Source organism: Candoia aspera, chromosome 8 (assembly GCF_035149785.1).
Source record: "Candoia aspera isolate rCanAsp1 chromosome 8, rCanAsp1.hap2, whole genome shotgun sequence".
In the NCBI taxonomy this organism is placed as follows: Eukaryota; Metazoa; Chordata; class Lepidosauria; order Squamata; family Boidae; genus Candoia; species Candoia aspera.
The window spans coordinates 28,124,872-28,145,060 of NC_086160.1; the positions used below are offsets into that span (position 1 = coordinate 28,124,872).

Here is a 20,189-nt window from a genome sequence, read left to right on the forward strand (position 1 = left end):
AACCAGTATGACCACCTGTTCTCTTGACTTCCATGAAAAGCAATGAGGATGAACAAATATTTATTATTTTCTGGGCAGTGCAGTAAATAAAACCAAGGTTGCCACATCTTAAAGTGAAGGCACATCCCAGAAAACTGTTAAAGAGAAATTGTGCTAATACAATCCCTGTTCTTCCCCAGCATAATAGTAGAGCTCCCCAGTCGTCTCTTTACCTTGTCAGAAGCCTGGAAAGAAGTTGGTGACAATATGGGGAATGGGAGGTATCAGGTGAGAAAGAAACTCAGGACACCAAATACTAATGAGAGGTCAAATACTGTCAGAGAAATGTCTGCAGCAGACTGGCTAATTCCTGGACAACAAAGGTATGACCACACCTCCCAGCATTCACTGACCTTGCCTTCAGGATTATGAATTAAAACGTCTTAGAGATTTTACATACCTTAAAGCTGTAGTGGCAGCTTAAGAGGGAAAATACTATTTTAAAACCAGTACAGTTAATAATGACTTAAGACTGTTTCACTAATGGACTGGGTACAGTATAAAGGTATACTGTTATTGCCAGGTCAAAGAAAAAGATTGTCAGAGTGTGACTGTATCTTGTTAAAGTGCTAAGGAAACAGAGGCTCTCTGTCTTTCTCACCTTCTCTTCCCTTTCTTTCATTGTTATCTATAGGATGCTTTTGTTTGGCCTTTTTATATCATTAGCAGTGTATTATCTTTAATGCTAGAATATTTCATTCCTCCATTTCTCCCTTAACATTCCAGTCTTGAATCTTTGACTTCTAAAAACATGGGATTTCTTTTCATCTTCTCTCTTCATAACTAAGGCTGTCAAATGTTGCTAAGAGGAGACAGCTTCTGTTTGTTTCATCTATGGGCTTGTCCCCAGTTACACTTAGCCACAGTATAAACATGTCCTAACAATATTTTTGTTCTGCCATATCACCATGATGTTGTCTTCATCTTGTTCCCAGCTGATGAGTAAATCAGGCTTAAGTTGTCCTTAGCTATTCCAGCATTTAAGTATGTTGTCCAACTTAAATCCATAGCGTTCAGTGACAGCTGTGGGGCGTGCAGAGTCTGTTGCCCTTTGCTATCAATTACACCAGAGTTGAAATCAGGTGATGATAGTAAGTGTAATCCAAAAGATCTTTACAGGCCACTTCAGGCTGATACAGGTATGTCCCCTCCCCTCTTTAGTCAGTTTCTTCTGTCACCACGTTGCTGCTCTCTCCCTAAAGAGCTGGATACAGCAGTGCATGAAACATAAATAAAATTTTATCAGGGCTTGAAATAGCATAACAATTAAATGGTGTAGGAATGAAATAGTGTAACAGACTGAAAGAGCCTAACTCTGAAATGATGGGACCGGTGCCACCCTCTTTGCTTCCTGAAGGAACATGAAGTCAGCATCTGTTGCCTATATAAAGAAAGGAAAAAAGAGCAGAGAGGTTCTAAATAAAAGTGCTGCTTGTGACTCAGCTTCAATTTTTGTCTTATTTTATTTTATTTTTTTAATTTGGCTTGAGTCTCAACCAATAGCTTTGGTTATCACAAGCTGGGCATGCAAAATTAGGACAGCCCCATTTGGCAGGGAGCCAGAACTGAGACAATAGAAGCATGTTGGGGGTAGCAATGAGAGCAGCAGATCTCCTGCCAGTTCAGTTTTCTGCTGATTGAAGGATGGGGAAGAACATTTTAACTCAGCAGTGAGGAAAGGCCCTTTGAGTCTTTTGCCCTTCTCTTCCTGAGCCTGGGAAAATGTGGTAGCAACTAAAGCACATGGACTATTCAATACTTGTAGGCAATGTGAAATTTGCTGCTTTCCTAGAGGCAACCTGGCTTTTAAATGATTCTTTCCTTCCACTTACTTAATGATGATTCCAAGAAAGACCCGTCCTGTAATGATACTTTTTGTCTTTTGGATTCATCAACCTATACTCAATTTTCAGTGTACCCTTGCAAAACATTCTTTCCCCTGCCTTCGGAGCAGTGCACTCCTACAGTATGTAAATTCAGAATGAAATCCCGCCAAACTGAATAGATAGTCCCCAACTTGAGGGAAGGGTGAAGCACTTCCAGCAGTTCAGCGAGGCTTCCTTCTGAGCAGACAGGCGCGGACCTGGACTGGTCGCCGGAGCCACCTCTTCTCTTGGGCGCACTGCTGGTCTTTAAGGGGCGCAGAATCGGAGCGCGGCTGCTTGTTCTGGATACTTCCGTCATCCTCCATCAGATGGTTTGAACGACCGGTAAGGATCATTTCTCATTGGCCGCCATGGCTGAGGCTGATGGGAGTTGTTGTCCAACACCTCGAGAAAACGACCGGTTGGAGACGGCTGGTCGCTCCTGCTAAAAGTCCTCCCGGCTACAGGGCTCTGATCCTTGTGGTCCTTTTTCTGGTGTCCAGAGAGAAAGCCAACCCGATTCGGTTTGACCGGGATTCACTTCGGCCCTCCTCCTCCATCGCCTGCTTCAGTCGTGCCCCGCTGACCAGCGAGGGAACGGGAGGGGCGGGGGAGCTGCCGGCTTGCAAAGGAGGAAGCGCAGGCAAAGGGGCGCGCCGGCGGCGGCGGTCTCTCGTCCTATCTCGCTGCTGCCCATCCATTCTCCCAGTTAGCCCGCCCGTGTTTATATTATGACATTTTCTATTTGTCATTATTTTTAAATTTTTACTGATGTCATTTTTAACGTGAGCCAGAACAGCTTTCCCCCTCGCGTTTTGTACACAATGACTTTCCTGCGATAAATGGTCTTTCTTAACCCTGGTATATTCCCTACCCCGGCAGCGTGTTTACTCGTCCCTGTTAGCAGAGCTTTCTATTATTTCTTCTCCTCTCTCCCGTCCTGGCCTTATGGGGGTGTTTTAAGAATTTGCCCTGTCTTGCTTTATTTGTTTGTGTGAAATTTAGTTTGAAAGGAGATCAGAGAGCGCAGGAGGAGTCTGTCATGAGAGATTTACCAAGTGACCCGGCGTCTGATTATGTGTCATTATCTGGAGACTTGGTGTATCCAAATTACCACAACGGCTTCACTCAGCCAGATCAATTACACTGAGATACTGGGGACAGGGGGAGGGGGCGGAATATAAGCACACCGACACCTCTGTGGAAGCGTGTGTGAACGTGGAGCCTTGCAAGACTCTTGGGAATTTGAAAGGCAACCGCTTTTGCCAGTGGAGATGGCTTGAGGGGACCGGAGCGGCGATTCGATTTCCTGCTGCCTGTGAGCAAGCTCCGCTGAGCTCCAGCCGGATTCACTCGGCCGCGCCGGGAAAAATATATATGCCCGGTCAGCCGCGCTGATGTTCGAGGGCTTCACGGGTAGTACGAAGACGAGGGAAACGAGTTCAGCGTTAAGGGAGAAGCTGTGAAGGGTGTTTCCAGTTAAGCACTTGGGACAGGAGGAAAGATTTTTGGCAGGCGCTGCTTGGTTTCCCATGAATAAGAAAAGGGAGAGAATGTAAATGCCTTTGGCTAACAATGTCTGACTTCTTTAAGTTCTAAATGGTTACCTGAGCCCAAAGTAAGTCCACCACCACCATCAGCAGCAGAATCATTTTTCTTTCCAGGAAAAGCTCATGCTCTGCCTTTGGCGATTCTCCAACGTTTGCTTGAGTGCTACCAGGGCCTTCCTTCCCCCCCACCCCACTCCCCAGCCCTGTATATATAATAGTTTTGCTATTCACAGAATTTCACCTCTGCCGCCGGGGTCCCCACCCCTTTTAGGGCCCCGGAAGACCGAAGACCCTTCTGGATGGCGGCGTTCTGCCTCTTTCGCGGTGCTCGTAGTAGAGGAGATCTGGCCGGAGAGGCGGCCACAACCACTAGGGGGTCTCGATTCCAGGGCAGTTTACAGCTGTAAGAATGTAAAGACAGGCGGAAATTCGCCTTCCTGCTAAAAGCGATTCGGTTCGGAAGCGACAGTCCTCCCGCCCTGCTCCTTCCCACAGCTAAATGCAAATAAATCCTCGCCAAGGCCAGATAAGGCGAGATGCTTCACAACTCGGCTTTAGCGGAGCCCCCATAAATTCGAAGGACTTCAGTTAAATGATACGCTTGGGGAGTGTTACCGCCATATAGACTCGCTCTTTATTCAATGTATGGGCCACTGAGGACGTGTGAGAGTCTGCACGTTCTTCACAGAGCATGTGATCCTTTCCTGGGTAACTAGCCCCAATCCCACGATTACCAGATTAGGTAAACTGAACCCAGATCTCCCTCTGACACTATAATACATTAACCTCACCCAAGGCCCGGGGAATTCTGGGAGTTGAAGTCCACACTTCTTAAAGTTGCCAAAGTTGAGAAACAGAGAAATCCAGACAATGCAGAAAGACGCAACGATCCAAGAGAGCTCCTTTTCCCTGGACCCGATGTGTTCCGCTGACTGAGAAAATGCGCCAGGTCTTAAGAGGGCTAGAGGAAGGGCTCCGCTGCACCCCAGGGATCCTTGGGTGTGCCTGTGCAAAAGAAAGGGCGGGGAAATTCCTTGCGGGGAAAGCTTTGGAACTGGAGCCCAGGCCTTCAGCTGGTAAACTTTCTTCTTCCAGGAACAGTTCAGCTCCGGGCACGTAAGGGCTGGAAACAGCGGGATGTCCGTGTGCCTCCCCTTCCAAGAATCGGAGCCTTCTGGATAGGTTGGAGTACAATTTCCACTATCCCCAGCGAGCCCCCTTATTGGGAGGAAATGATGGAAATTACAGTTTCACAGATGTGAAAGGCTGGTTGTTCCCCTCTGCCTAATTTCATACAGACTAGAGAATTTATATTATTGCTGTTGTTGCTGCTGCTGCTATTACTCGAGCAGGGAAAAACAAAACAGAACTATATTTACGAATGGCGAATGGGTATCAAGGCAAAGCTCAGCGTTCAGCCCAGTCAAGGCTGAACAGCCAGGAATGAATTTCACTGTATTCTACTAGCTGAACAGGGTACTTAACACAGGAAAAGAAATACTGTTTGGGCTGGTTTCCCTGCAACATATAAACTGATTCCCTATCCTATGAAGACAAAGTGTAGATTTTATTCAGCTGAAATTTCCCTTCCGACATACTTTACTTAGAAGTGGGAATTATTCCTATACCTATGTGAGTAACATATAATAATATCTACTATATAATTCACACAATTCTTAAATGCAGTATGGAGCCGGGCTTTACTGGGGAATAGTTTTAGTTTCCAGAAGAAATTCTCATTTATTTCAATTAATATGCCTTTGCCCTAATTAACATCGATGTCTAAAAGTAGCCCATGCAATGGCCATGTAAAATGCTTGGAAAGCCGGTTTTTTGCAAGAGCTGGAGGTTCCTTTATCTAAATCGTAATTATTTAAACAATACAGGGCCAAAGAATTGTATTTATTTTGTTCTTTAAAAAAATCCTAAAGATAACATTCTAAAATATTATAAAAAATACAGGAATCTGTGAAAAGTTTAGAATGTCATTATAATTATAATAAAAGAATAAATATATAATTTGTACAAATGAAGCCAAGGAAGAATAAGCAACAAAAATAATAGATTGCCCGCTTCTCTTGGGGTACAGCCTATACTCACTTACCTGGAAGTAAGTCCCTCCGAATTCTATGGGACTTGGGTCAGAGTAGACATGGATTAGGATCTCATGGCGAAGGACTCTAAAATTGTGTGCTGCTAAGCATATTAACTAGCAAGCAAAGAACTCTTGATTTCAGTGATTGGGAGGGGGGGTCCCATCCATATTAAGCTATAAAATTGGGGAAACAGGTAACAGTCTAGAAGAACTCTGCTTCCTTGACGGTGTGGATGAGCGTGTTGCCCTGCCTGTCCACCCACATCCCATTTTTACTCCTTCTGGATATGTGACTGGAAAGTCTGGGGTGCGGGATGCAACCAGCCAGATGTCAACCTTCCTTCAAGAGTCCCTGATTTCTTCATAAATCAATAATCGGAAGGAGGGTAGGAAATTGGATGAGGGAAGTCTGACTGAATGAAAGAGGTTCTGAGTTCTTCAAGAATAAACATGTTAAGTTGTAACCCTATTGCCTGAACCCCAGTTTTCTTGGAGATAAAGTGCACTGAGTTATCAGAACATCTTTGGGACAGTTTTTCGCTGGGTGGCTCATCAGCTAATTAGGACATTTAAGGAGGCATGCAAAGAACCACCCGCCTGAATCCGATGCTCCCAATCACCTAGGAAGTGGGAACGGCAAGTCGTTGTTGCGATTTTCCTCCCCATTCCAAATCCGAATTAAACCTGAACTCATTTCGATGGAATTCCTACAAAAACTGCTTTTAAAATCAATGAAATAAATCTAAAAGAGGAGACAGACAGACATAATACACAATAGTAAAGACTCGCATTCCTCAATCACTGGCAGAATTGTTATCCAGAAATAATATATTGGGGGAAGGAGATAATGTCAGATTCATTTGAGGAAATACCAATATAGTTGATTGAAATCCGGGAATAATACGCAAAATAGAGAAAGTGGGGTGGCGGGATGAGGAGATAGAAAAATCTTTCTTTCGCCCTGAAGGGTGAGTCAAAATGGGCATCAAAAAAATAAATAAGATTGTGTTAGCAAACGGATGAAAAATTGAAGTGTAGGGGAGACAGCAGAATGTCTTTATTTTCGAGACATTCTTGGGTATTACTTTATAAATCCCTGCATTATCTTGGAACAAGATCCACAAGTTAATTAAGACCAAGACATTGGTCTGAAAGCCAACGAATGGCTTGAAGACACGCGTACATGTGTGTTTTAATCGGGACGTGCTGCCAGATAAACCTGTCTGGGATTAGCATGCAACACAAAGCGGTCGTGTGCAGCCTAACCCTAAACAACGGCGATTCAAACGGTAAGCCCCGGTGGTCTGAACTGGCTTGTTTAGAGTTGTGGCTCCAACACGCAATCAGTAGGTAGGAGCTGCACTTGCCCTGCAAAGGGGGGCGGGCGGGGGTTGAGGAGAGGGAGAGGGAGAAAGATGCTTTTAACGCTGTTACTCTCCCAGGGAGCGTTTCCCTTGGGCCAGAGGCTTCGCGGGGCCACTTCCAGACTCCGGATCGCTGACGGTGGGGGAAACTGCAGACCCAGGCACCTTTCTGTCTGACTGGTGAGCGAGCACTCCTTGCCCAGTCATTTCTCCCGCTTGCGGTGCGAAGCCAAACAACCGATGGCTATTATACCCAGCAGCTGCCGACTTGAGCATTCCTAAGAATAAATCCATTCATTCAACATTGTATTATGACTGAGATGCTCTTGAGAGGAGTGGGTCATATGGTGAGTAAGGAAAAAAAAGAGGAAGCCATGAAGAAATGGCATTAACCCCTCGCCTCGAGTGGTGTTCACCTTAAAACGCGCTAAAGTCTCCGCGCATCGAAGTGGGGGTGAGCATAGGGTGGAGGAAGAACGGGTTCGTATTCCCTCTCCAAATACCAACTACAATAATCTTTATTTGTTAACCTTGTTATCCTTGTTAAGCCTTCCTTCTTTCCTCGGTACATTTCCACTTGTAAATAATGGACATTTAAAATTATCCTGTCCCTTCTCCCCTTGTTAATGGGACCTAAGAAGGAAGAATCGAGGAAAGCGCGCGGGGAAGGACAGCCAGGTTTTGTTAAGCCAGAGAAAGTGTACACGTGTCTCTGACCTGTAGCCTCTTGGTAGCTGTTCTGGTTTCTTCTATTTGCACGCTCAAAGAAAACAGTGGGGAGAGAGTTTTGCAAAAGCTTAGGTTTCTTTTTCTCCCCTGCGCGCACGCACACATGTACATTTAATGAAAAAGAAGAAGGGAGAAAACTAAAAGAGCATATTTCCTCCAACTTGGACAAGGATCGAAAGAAAAGAAAGGAACAGATACAGGAAGAATTGAAACCAAGTCGAATCATCTGCATGTGGGAAACCGATTTGTGGCCTGGGAACACGTGAGGACCTCGCCATCCCGTTCGTTCCTCGCGTCCGGCGCCTCGCCCATCCAACGACATTAAGGAGCATCGGGCCCGGCGGCACCCAGAACCGAGGAGCCCCGCTTGATCTCTGCTCCTGCGGCCGCAGCTCAGGGAAAGGGCTTAAAGGCGCTCTCGTTAGGGCTGCCTCTGCTCCCTTCGGAACCGCTCAGCGCCCTTGCGCTCTAGCTCGTAAACTGCCCAAACCACGGACTCGACTTGGCTAACAAAGAACCCTGGAAGAGAAATCAGAAAGGCAAAGTTGAGGGTTCGGGGCGCGGGTAACCGAACTGCTAAAACGAAAAGAAACTGCCTTTTACTGTTTTCTTCTTAACCTTCTCTCCTTCTAACTCCTCTCTTCTTCCCCATTAATCCGTTTAATTATGGTCTTTTCGTTTTATCCTCTCTCTCAATAAACTTCCACCCACCATTGGTTTCATAATTTATAACCGCGTATTCCCAGGCACTGTCATAGCGTGCTTCTTAATTGTCTTAAGAGAAGCTCAAACTCCGGAAAGGAAACCTATTCGCTCCCTGAACCCGACAACATCGAACGCGTAACAAGCTTCCAGACTCGGCTACACCAAAGCCTCCCTCGGCGGAAGCCCTTGGTCCGCAGATCCGAGCGCGAACCTCTACTCGCCCGTCCGCCCAGGAGGGCGCCTCTTTCCGCTCAGGGGGTCTTCCGTCCAAGTGGATCTGCACAGAAGGCAATCAATATGCCTCGAAGAGGGTGGCGGTGGTGTGCGGGGCCTCAGTTCTGTCTAAACTGAGGTCGACTTACTAAACAAGTGAATGGAGCATCTGCCTCCTTTTACTTTGTAAAGAACATTAATGTATAAGAGCATGGAAGGAGCCCGGAACAATCATTTAAAACAGAGTATATCCTTTTTTTTCCTTCTTCCAATCCTGTATGTTATATTCAAATAGGATGTAAGCTTTATTGATTTCTATGGATCTTTCAAGTCTTGATCAATAAAGGGATGATTCATAAGCTATTTGCCTAGGTGAACCTCTATGGAGAGGTAAGGAAAGCTCAGGACGGCGTGGTGAGTAACCAGTGAAGGCCGAATTGCCCTGCAGTATAGAGCCAGGCCAGCAGTAACTCCTGAAAGCCGCAAGCTCCCGCACAAGGTTTCAGACCAAGAAGCTACCGCGCTCGGGGATGAGAAAAGGGTCGGCGTCGGACGAATGTGAGGCTCTTTCTTTCCCGCACCGCAGCTCCTCCTCTCCTCTCCTCTCCTCTCTCAGGGGGTCTGACGGCCCTTCGCTTTGTCGTCGTTTCTTGCCGGGACTTTCTCTCGGGAGATCTGAAGCAGCAGCCCCAGCAGTTTGCCGCACGCGGTGAAATGTCTCAAGAGCCGCGTTTGGGAGGGTAGGGTCCCCAGGCTGAGCGGCAGAGCCCAAGCTGGGGTTCCAAGGACTGCGGAACAAGCGGGTCCCTTTACCCGCATTGCTGCGTGCCTAGCAAAGCTAACCCGCGTTGTGTGGTTAGATGCAGCGTTATGGAAACCGGTTGTTCTTTTTTTTTTTTTTTTTTACCTTTTCGCCTCGGAGAAGACACTCCAAAATTCAGTAACTAGCAATCCCGATCCTAAAATAAAGGGATTTGATTTAAAAGGAAATGAGTCCCGGTTCCTTCCTTAACAACCAGGTCCGGGGTTGTGGCAGGAAATCCCGCCGCCAGTCCCTTAAATGCAACGGGGCTGCCCGCATTCGTTGCGGGTAAATGCTCCTGCAGAGAGGCCGCTCTGCTTCCAAGGAGGGATGCGTAGGGATCTGGGTGTAAATTGATTTAATGCCTCAACCGGAAAATCGGGATCAAGGCAAATGCTTGGAGTTAACCGAATTGCCGGTGGGGGCTCCGGCTGGCTTCCTTGCGCTGAGTTCTCTCCTGACAGTCATCTGCCATACTGAGGGCAAGTCAAGCTCTCTCAGAAACCGTGGTGAAATCCTCAGGTGCCTGTAAATAATTAAGGTTGCACTCACCGTCCTTTCCCTCTTGTCCTTAATGAGATTAATATCCAGCCACCATAGGATCCTAGATTTAAACAGGGACATGTTGCAGACCCAGGTGTGGGTGCCATTGATGGTCTTCATATGGGGTATATTTAGTATTCTGCCTCATCTGCTACCATAGCTGCCTCTGCTCATTTCATTAAACTCTCCATTTCTACCTGAAAGTTCTTGTGCATTCACACATGTGAAAAGAAGTTCATTTCAGATTGGCAAAATTACGCTTATTTGGCCAAAAGACATAATGAGAATTATAGGTTAAGCTTACGCCATGCTTTTCCTAGTTTCAGTCACAGTCCTAGCTGCTATCTACCTGACCTTTCGGCTGTTCAGGGACTTCAGTAGAAAGGACAGACTGACAGGCTTTCCTTTGGTTTCCAGACAAATAGAAGCTGTGAGAAGCAAAGGCCTGGCACGCGCACGCTGCTTTTATCCTACTGAGCCAAAGTCTTCTCAGATAGGTTGTGCAGTGGAGGCCAAAGCTTGGAGCCAGATTTAGCCATCATTTAAAATAAGTCAGTGAAATCAGTGGGACTTTTTTCAACCTTGGCTCAATGAGGTCTCACTGAAATTAATAGGTCTTGTCTAATGTGGGTCAGTCTTAATCTAGCCCTGAATTAATGGTAAGGCTCCTGTTGTGAACACTGCTGGCAGAAACTTTGTAGATTTCTCATGCACTCCTAAGAACGTTTACTCAGGAGTTAGCCTCACAGCTAGATATGCACCCTACCACAGGCCACTTAAGGCCCACAGCCATCACTTTTTGTCTCACTTCTGCCTTCATCTGTGACCTCTTGATGAGTGGATAGCAATGACATCAAGCAACAATCTTGAAATGAAACAGGGTCCCTGTATTTCCAAAATCCACAGTTGGAGTGAGAAGACTTGTTCTGGTTTTGGTTAGGTTTTTGTTTTTTTGTTTGAGTGAGTGAGTGATTTTTCTGATGGATCAGATCCTATATGATTATTTTGTGTGCCTTTCCCCACCACCACCTTTCCCATTTTTAGGTCACAAATAAACCATAATTTCCCTTTCAGGATTTTTTCTTGAAGCAACAGAATCCAAGAAACTTTGATTCTTTGTACAGTTCTATGATTGCGATCAAGGCACAATTAAGCCCATCTGCTGGGATGTAAAGCAACAGACCCAAAAAGAAAGTTTTCATTCCAGAATTCCAGAATCTGTGTGATCACATGATTGGTTGCTCCCTTTATGTTTGGAACTGTCTCCTAGACTATTTCAATCTTTACTCCTCTTCCCAAGGGTGCAGAAAAACTCTCTCCCCCAGATATTGATCCCGCTTTAGAGAAGAGTCTGGACATTACCCGGACTCAAATTTCTATATCAAAGTTTGTGCATGAACCCACTCTTTTTTTTGTTTCAATATGTTCAAGGTTTCACATGAACAAAAATTACATATGTATACATATTTTTATCAGGCCCGCCAATTAAGCATCTTTGTAACAACTTATTACCTATCATACTTCAGCCACTGGTTTTCCTCACATTTCCTGGCCACTCTAGTGGTAACAGTAGTAGTAAAGTAGTTGTTTGGGTGCTTCTTGTTAGTATTATTTATTTATTTATTTATTTATTTATTTATTGATTGATTGATTGATTGATTGTTAAATGCAGGAAGTGCAAGGGTATGCTTAGATTTTTTTAGCAGAAACACAAAAATAAGATCTTGAGGTGTTGTCAAAAAAAAATCCATTACTTACCCAGGATAAATGAAGGGACAGCTGATTTCAGGTGGGGATACCAGGCAGACCAAAAAAACTGAAAGAAAAAGCATTAAGATTAGGATTGTTTTAGGCAAGAAAGGCATTAATTCATCCCTCAACCCTTTGAACAATGGACTGTTTCCTCATTGCCAGATCCAGCTCTCCCCTTTTTACACTCATACAATTCCCTCCCTTCCTTTCCTTCTCCCTCTCATTTCCTTCCTTCTTCCCTCTTTTTCTGGGGAGAGGGAATTATTTTTGCCATATATGTATCATTCATATATATACTGAACAATCGGACATCATTTTATATCAGAGGAATCTTATACAAACCGGGAGGTCTCATAGGCTGGAATAATGTGGCTGCAAAAAGAGACTAATTAATAAATTGCTGGATAACCTGGGCCTATAATGAGATCTTTTCTCATTGCACCCAGATCTTGGTTGCTTTCTGGAGCGTTGAGAGATTTACATTTAAGTGGCAGTAAATGGTAGTGTCAATGGCTTGTCTCAAGATCAGATATTCTCCTGCCATCTTTGTAAACGCAAATATTTGTAACATAAGTCAACCAAACATTTTAACTATAGCATACTGTTATATCAACCATACAATATTATTGTATTCTGGTACATGATTCACTGGTTGACAATATAGATATACTTACATCATAATATCATATTACAATAATACATCTGAATTGAGGCAAACTTCTTTCTTGTTTTATTATCAATCCATTTTAATAGATAAGATTTTCCACCAAAATACAGGCAAGCACAAAGATACTTACAGGAAAGCATTGTTAAATACTCGCATTAACTTCGGGATTCTGGGAGGGAGGTGGGCAGATACCTTTCCTCGTTTGTTTTAATTATATTACGGATAGGAACGGCAGCCAATCCTAAAAGAGAAGTTGAACAATTAGCAGCGCGAAGATCAAAAAAAGTTTTATGGCTCAGAGCTAAATGCCCCGCCCCGGTCTTCCTTGATTGGCCGAAAGAGCCTCTGACGACATATATTAACCCGAACTGCCCTAAAGATGTAGCTGTACATGGAGATCAAGCTGGGAAATTCGACCAGTGCTCTGCGCAGTTCCGAGTCTGCTATCTAAGCGCTGCGTTTTGTTTCTTCCTCTCCCCCCTTCTTCCCTCTTTCGCCCCTTTTCGGGACCATCCTTATCACCCTTCTCAGCGGGTCTACGTCGGAGCAAGAAGACCGCCGGATTTCCCCCCCGAAGACGGACTGGCTGGGATTTCTATCCCCTGGAGACGAGTAAGAGGAACTAAAATCAAAGAGGAGAGCGCTGCTCACACTTTAATCGAAGGATTCGCGATTCCCGTCCAGGCGCAGGGCCTGGGAAGCAGGGCGCAGAGGGGAGGGGGGCGTGGGGAAGCTGGAAAAAATGCAGGTGTAAGTAAACATCCCTTTAACCCGCCCACTTTATTGCTGTTTTGTTCTATAACAACTCGGAAGAACGCAAAGGGAGGACAGCTAATCCGTTTGGGCAGGGGGGCTGCTTTCCTTGTCTTTTCTGGAGCGGGTGGTCGCTTCCAAGGTTAAGCCCCCTCTTCCCGCCCCGTATGAGTGCGGCGGTGGGGACTGATCCTGCCCTCTCGGCGCCCGGGGGATTCGGCGGCGCCTGCCCGATGGCGACGAGCTTGTGCTAAGGCGGGGGTCTTCACGGAAGCGGAGATCCAGGGGAGCGGATCCGGGGTGGCGGGCGGCCGCGGGGGCCCGGCGGCGATGAGTTTGGTAGGGGGCTTCCCCCACCACTCGGTGGTTCACCATGAAGGCTACCCCTTCGCCGCCGCCGCCGCCAGCCGCTGCGGCCACGAGGAGAACCCGTACTTCCACGGCTGGTTGATCAGCAGCCACCCTTCGGAGATGTCCCCGCCCGACTATAGCATGGCGCTCTCGTACAGCCCCGAGTACGCCAACGGAGCGCCGGGCCTGGAGCATCCCCACCACTACGTGGGCGGCGTCGCTCCCCCTGGTAGTGGCGGCGGGCCGCCGGGCTTGGGGGGCGGCCCTCGGCCGGTCAAACGGCGCGGCACGGCCAACCGCAAGGAGCGGCGCAGGACTCAGAGCATTAACAGCGCCTTTGCCGAGCTGCGCGAGTGCATCCCCAACGTGCCGGCCGACACCAAGCTCTCCAAGATCAAGACGCTGCGCTTGGCCACTAGCTACATCGCCTACCTCATGGACCTCCTGGCTAAGGACGACGCCAACGGCGAGACCGAGGCCTTCAAGGCCGAGATCAAGAAGACCGACCTCAAGGAGGACAAGAGGAAGAAAGAGCTGGTCAGTGTCACCCGCGGGCCCGGGAGGGGAATGGGGCGGGGAAGGGAGGGCGCACCAGCCACCGGCACGGGACACCCTCTGTGCTTAGACCGCCCTCTCCATTCGGACGGGCGGCTCGAAGGCGCCCTGAAAGCATTTGCTCAGAAGCCGAGTGGCCGGGCTTCTTAGCCGCATCCTGAGACGGCCCTTAATAGACAGAAAATTAGGGACCAGCCAGGGGCAAGAAGTGATTATCCGGTAATGCAACAAAAGCCCGGCTTGTTTCTCGGAAAGGCGGCCCGGATGGATCCAGGAGGACGACTTCCTTTCCTTTCCTTTCCTCTGCAAATGCGATTGGAGTGGAACTGAGAGGCTTGCTTGAGGGCAATGCCCAGAGAAGCAATAGCCGGGTATCGCGATCCCAAGCCAAGCTCATGGAGCTAAAATGGGTAGCCAAGTCTTTGGCCCGGGTTAGGGCTGGCAGACACAGGCATTTAAGGGAGAGAGGCAATGTTTTGTGGTTGATTTCCAAATTAAGTATTCTTAATTTGAAATAATTTGCGTCCCATAAATTTTCCCGGAGCTCAGAGCCGGGCAAATGGGAGGCCTGTGGATAGGAGTGCGTGTCTGCCCCAAGTGTGGGTTGCATCCTCTGGATACATTCATCTTCCTTTATTTGTAAGGAAGACTTCTTAAAAAGGAGAAAGACAGGGAGGGTTCAGAGATAGAATCACTCGCTGGAGCAGCCCTTTCACTTCCCCTGTGGCCAGGTTTAAGGACTTGCTGTGTATCTCTTACAGGGTGCTCTAGGGGGAAAAATATTTTAGATGCAATTGCAAATCATATTTCAAAATAAACCCCATTCATTTCAGCTGAATTGGCTCCCAGTCTCAAGGATTTTAGGAGTGCAGACATGCGAGAGTAGGCAAGGATCCACAAATCTGCTGAAGGAATCCACTAGGATTTTGCAAAAACTGTTTTGGGAGCCAACATCTTTATAAATTTGACCCTGAATGAAATCCCTTGGAATGTTCTCAGCAATAATATTCAGAGAGATCTATCGAAAGCTAAATGTACCAAGGACTCCTTCTTTAAAATTTGCTGGATTTAGGAAAAGTGAAGACTAATTCTCTAGCTCTTCTTGCTTCAGCTCTCCAGCAGTGGAAAAGTTTCCATTCCAGTTTAAATCCAAGTATTTAGTTTTTGCTCAGATGTGGGTAGTCTTGGAAAAGATCCTAATTTCAGTTTGAGGATGAAACCATCAGCTTGCAACCCTCAAGTCACTAGTTTCCCATCACAATCCACATTTTGGCTTTAACTTGGGAATTGAGGCCCAAGCAAATCTCCTGAGTTCTATCCTAGAATTTATAGACACCTCGGGAAAGGCATATTCCTTGGGTGGAGGAAGAGAGGATGTGGGGTGCCTTCTGTTGTTATTCCTACAATAACAACTACCCAAAGGAATTGGAATAGCTTAACTCTAAATTTCAGGTTTTATTTATTTATTTTCTATCCTGCCTTTATTATATTTTTATAAACAGCTCAAGGTTGCAAGCATACCTAATACTCCTTCCTCCTCCTCTTTTCCCCACAGCAACAGCCCTGTGAGGTGAGTTGGGCTGAAGAGGGGGACTCGCCCAAGGTCACCCAGCCGGCTTTCATGCCTAAGGCAGGACTAGAACTCTCAGTCTCCTGGTTTCTAGCCCAGCACCTTAACCACTAGACCAAACTGGCTCAAACTGGTGGTACTGCCGATTTCAGATTTATATTTTCCATGAGCACCAGTGGGTATTTTTCACCACCACATAAACCTGCAATCTGCAAAACATGTGTTTGTATTATTGCAACTTTCCCCAAACTGGTAACCTCCAGATAGCTATAAAGTCAATCCTCCTCAGCAGAAGGCACAACACAGCTGGAGGGCACCAGCGTGGGGGAAATTGCACAATTGGACACTAACTGGGGTCTCCAAAAGCTGCACTTGGCTCACACTTTTTAGTGCTCTCTAATCACTGCCTTTTGGAAAATGTCCAAGTCTCACTGCATTTTTGCTTCCATTAAACTAAATGGTGGGACTGGAATTAGAATGAGAGCACAAGTTAATTTCAAACAGACTAGCATTTATGGTACAAATAGCTTATTGGAAGCCCTTCCTCTTCTATCAATACTTCCAGGTATCGTGCTTCTTGATTTCTTGCAAGCTAAGAGCAACAGAAAAAACTTGACCTTAAGCAGATTTCCCCATGTGATCAATTGAGAATCTCCAATTATTTTCTTTCAGTATATTTGGGGATGCTATTTGTGGAAATAAACATTCTAAGGTGTTCCAGACTAGAAGAATTAAAGTTACAAACAAAACTCATTTTGTAGTTGTAGTTTGGAAAAGGGCCAAAATAAAGAAATTAATAAATTCCAAATTAGATTCCATGCAGTTCCGAGCAGCCATGCTAATCCACTGAAATTGATGGAATATATGTTGAAACTACATTTCTTATGGCAGCTGGGGCATTCAGTGGATTGGGGCCTCAAGTATGTAAATTCACTTGAAAAGATGTCACTGGAAAAATAAATGGCATTTTGATTTAAATATCTCCCATGTAAAATATGTGCCCGATTTTGGAGCTAAGTATGTGGAAAGGATTTTATTTTTTGAATGGCTGGAGCGTTTTTGAACATCCTCAAACCTGAATATTCTTGTACGGCTACGGTTAAAATAAACAGTACCCTGAAGTTTAGCATCTGCTTCTTAGCTGGCATAAGGTGGATTGTGGTGGAAATATATTTCTCTGGAACAGATTTTCTTGAATGGATATGAGGCTACATCATTTGCCTCCTGTCCTTCCAGAAAAGAACTCCCTTCTTATTAAGATCTGAGGTAACCCGTTTACAATCAAATTGGCTAAACCATAGCATGTGTGTATCAGAGACCTTCCATCAGTTTTTCCTGCAGATATGGTGCAGACAATATATAGCTGCACGGGGAAATGATGAATTTGGGAACTGGGCTCTTTTTTTTTATTTAACAGAAAGTTTACTTAGAGCGCTTCTCCACACAGTCCCTGCATTTCATATCAGTACAGTCACAGGCTATGTGGCTATTAGTTTGCGATTAAGACAACCTGATGATCATCAGAGGCAACTTTTTATTGGGGGTTTAAATAAAGATGTTTTAAGTGTGTATGCGTGTGCCCACGATGCACCCAAAGACGAATGTCAAACTTGTTAAAATCTGGACTGCATTGCAGTGTTTTGTTCTGATTTGTGGATCAGGCCGGTGTGGAAGAAGTTAAGCTGAATGGGCATTCCATACGATCAGTAGGGAGACTAGGTCACTTCGATCGGAGCTCCATTTCTCTTCCCCGAGACACTTTGAGATCCAGCCGGTTTGAGATGCAATCCCATCACCGTCGACAAAGTAAACGCCCTTGGAATCACGGCGCCCTTGTGGATAATACATAGGATGATTGCAACCTTAATCACGTTGTGATCGGCTGGCGCCCGCGCATACACCAGCTTATAAAAAATAAAACTCTAGAATCTGATTTGCAGGTTTTCTGTAAAGGTTCTGTGGCCGGGTCTGCAAGACAACCCCCAAACGGTGCGGATGGGAGGCGGTGATCCAGAAATGAGAGACAGGATAATGTCTTTGTCTCTTCTCTTCGCTCCCTTTCTCAAACAGAACGAGATCTTGAAAAGCACAGTTAGCAGCAACGACAAGAAAACCAAGGGAAGGACTGGTTGGCCCCAGCACGTTTGGGCTCTGGAACTCAAGCAGTGAAGGCGAGCGCAAAGAGTGGAGAATTCATTCCTTCCAGGACTCTGGACCTTCCAGGCGAGGTTGCTGAGCTGAGGACTTTTCCTTCTTGCCCTTGTTTTGGAATCGTATGGTTTATTTATGTGCAATTTCCCTCCCTTAGTCTTCCTCCTTTAAAAAAAATGTGGATCTTGGAAGAAAAGCATTCCATATTTCAGTATATGAAGAGGAAAACTCCGGCGTGGTAAGGAGAAACATGAGCTCCAAAGGGTGTTTCCCCCCTCCCTGTTATGAATGTTACCTTGCTTTGTTTGTATAGAACCCAGGGGACAAAAAAAAAAATCAAAATCAAAAATGAAGGCATTAGTGTGTAATATGAAGTGTATACGTTTAATACCTGCCCTGTTTTGAATTATTGTGGATGGTAATTTTAAGCCAAAGCAGTTGCTTCCCCGCCCCCAGATTTCCTATCTTACCCGAGATAGGACTTCGGGGTTGTGAGGGTTTTCTCTCCCTCCTCTCCAGCCCACCGCCGCCCCCGCCCCCCTTGATCGTTCAATAGTTGGAAGAGAGTTTCTAACAGTTCTTTGTTAATCTGCACTTCGGTCCTAAAGGAAGCAAAACAAAAATTAAAACTAAGCAAACTACAATCCCTGCAGTTGAATAATTAATATTGAAAGGTGAAAATGTTGTAAGTATTCATTCAATCTCTGTGTGTATTTTTTAACTAAACACAAAACTTACATTTTATACCTGAAAGGTATTAAAGCAAACCTCGGAAGCCTTTTTTTTAAACTCCCTAGAAATTAACCAACGAAGTTGGTCAAAGTGAACCTAAAAATACAATTAAATTAAGAAGATGGTATATAAAAATCGATCCTGTGGACGATTAGCTGGGAAAATGACCCCAGCCCTCTGGGGTTCACTGCCGAGTAAAGGTGCATAAGAACAGCTTGCAGATTTTTTTTGTTGTTGCTTTTAAGCCAGGATTTTATTTGGGAAACGAACGGCGGTTACTTCGACCGTTGAGAAACTGAAGGGCAGAAAGAAATTCCGAGGCTCGGACTTGTTTATTCAATCGTTGTTAAGGTTTTGAGATTTTGGCTAGGACCCGGGGCACGTTTTCTCAAAGTGATATTCCTCCGCGATCAAGAGAGAGGGGGACCTCTTAATTTTTCACTTATACAGGACTCGATATGGACAGAAGGGGCGGCAGAACCCAGTTTTCCTTGGAAGAAGGGAGGGACGGCGTCCGTGTATTTTTGCGCTATGATTTTAGTGATGGACCAATAACTCACCGCGGCCTTCTAAAGGTGTATGTTTGTGAGAGAGGAAGGAAACCAAAGACGGAAACTGACACGGGGCTATCTTTCATGCGTACCAGGGTGAGGGTCCCTCCCGCCCGCCGGGTCTGCTGCTTTTCGCGGGCCTCGGAGGCTCGCAAGGCGGTGTTCGGAGCGGTTCGTGGCGGCGAATCACCTCCAGGCTTTGGCTGGGGGAGGCCAACGCAGTTAATCGGGTGCGCTGGCGTAAGCGATTGCATAACACTCTGGGGATCTGGGAAGTGCGTCTGAGAGAGCGGTTTACCACGAGATGCTAGTGACCTTCGCCTTCCTTTGCGATTCCCCCAAACTTTTCGAGGGCGTTTTTATTGTTGCTGTATTTTAGCTCTACAGAAATCCTGCCCTAGCCAAAGGCCGGTGAACTGGAGCTAGCTTGGTCGCATGTGAGCAGGGAAGAGGAGGGGGCCTGAGATGGCGCTGGTGGCCCTTGGAACCACACCGGGAGAGAAAAGGCGCCAGCCTTGGCTGCCGCATCCTCCTCCCGCGCCTTAAAACTGGCCGAGGGCTGCTCCCGCGCTTTGAGCGAGGACGCGCTATGCAAACGCAACTGGGTGGGCGCCTTGCGAGGTCGAGGTGTAAGAAATCGCGTCGAGAGGGCGTTTGTTTTTTCCGGCCTCTGTGCGCAACAGGCATCGCCTAGAATTTAGGCCGGGATATCAAGCAGAGGAGACGCGCATTTTATCAATCCGGCGATCAAACCAACCGCGGCTACGAAATCTTTAGGTTGAGGCAGTAAGATCGAAACGGCCACCGATCCGGAAGAGGGGTTAAGATCGGTTGCTTGGTGGCTCTTGGTTCCGGCTTAAGCGACGGGGGCTTTTCACCTTCTTCCCCCGCTGCTTCTTTCTCTGCATCTGTAGCCCTGGCGATCACGGGAACCTCTGCACGCGGCTCTTCTCCGGGTCCAGAGGGAAAGGCAGTTATAGCCAAAGACACCAAGCGTTTGCCAAGGTCCTCGATCACCGGGGGCCGCTCTCCCTTTTCAATGGCTTGCTCCATCCATGCCCCTGAGGCCGAGCGACGGCTGTCCGGTGGCCCACCAAAAGATCAGCAGAAGTTGTTTTGCCCCGTTGGCCAGGCCTCGCTGACTACAGGAAGGTTGCGAGGTTAGAACAACCAGGCCAGAGGATGTGCCCTCTTCCAGCACT

At 46.4% G+C, this 20,189-nt stretch overlaps 1 protein-coding gene and 1 long non-coding RNA gene across 2 annotated transcripts; one reads left to right on the forward strand and one right to left on the reverse strand.

The window, feature by feature from the left end:
* Positions 1-7,471: 7,471 nt before the first annotated feature.
* On the reverse strand, positions 7,472-13,941 carry LOC134502006 (uncharacterized). Its single transcript, XR_010068405.1, has 4 exons — positions 13,861-13,941; positions 12,455-12,565; positions 11,664-11,721; positions 7,472-8,161 (listed from the first exon to the last, which is right to left on the reverse strand). It is a non-coding gene; the product is annotated as an uncharacterized LOC134502006 (long non-coding RNA).
* HAND2 (heart and neural crest derivatives expressed 2) lies at positions 12,723-18,348 on the forward strand. The gene is made up of 2 exons (XM_063310078.1): positions 12,723-13,965; positions 17,624-18,348. The coding sequence occupies exons 1-2, from the start codon at positions 13,408-13,410 to the stop codon at positions 17,720-17,722; spliced, it is 657 nt and encodes a 218-aa protein (XP_063166148.1). The 5' UTR covers positions 12,723-13,407; the 3' UTR covers positions 17,723-18,348.
* The last annotated feature ends 1,841 nt before the right edge of the window (positions 18,349-20,189 follow it).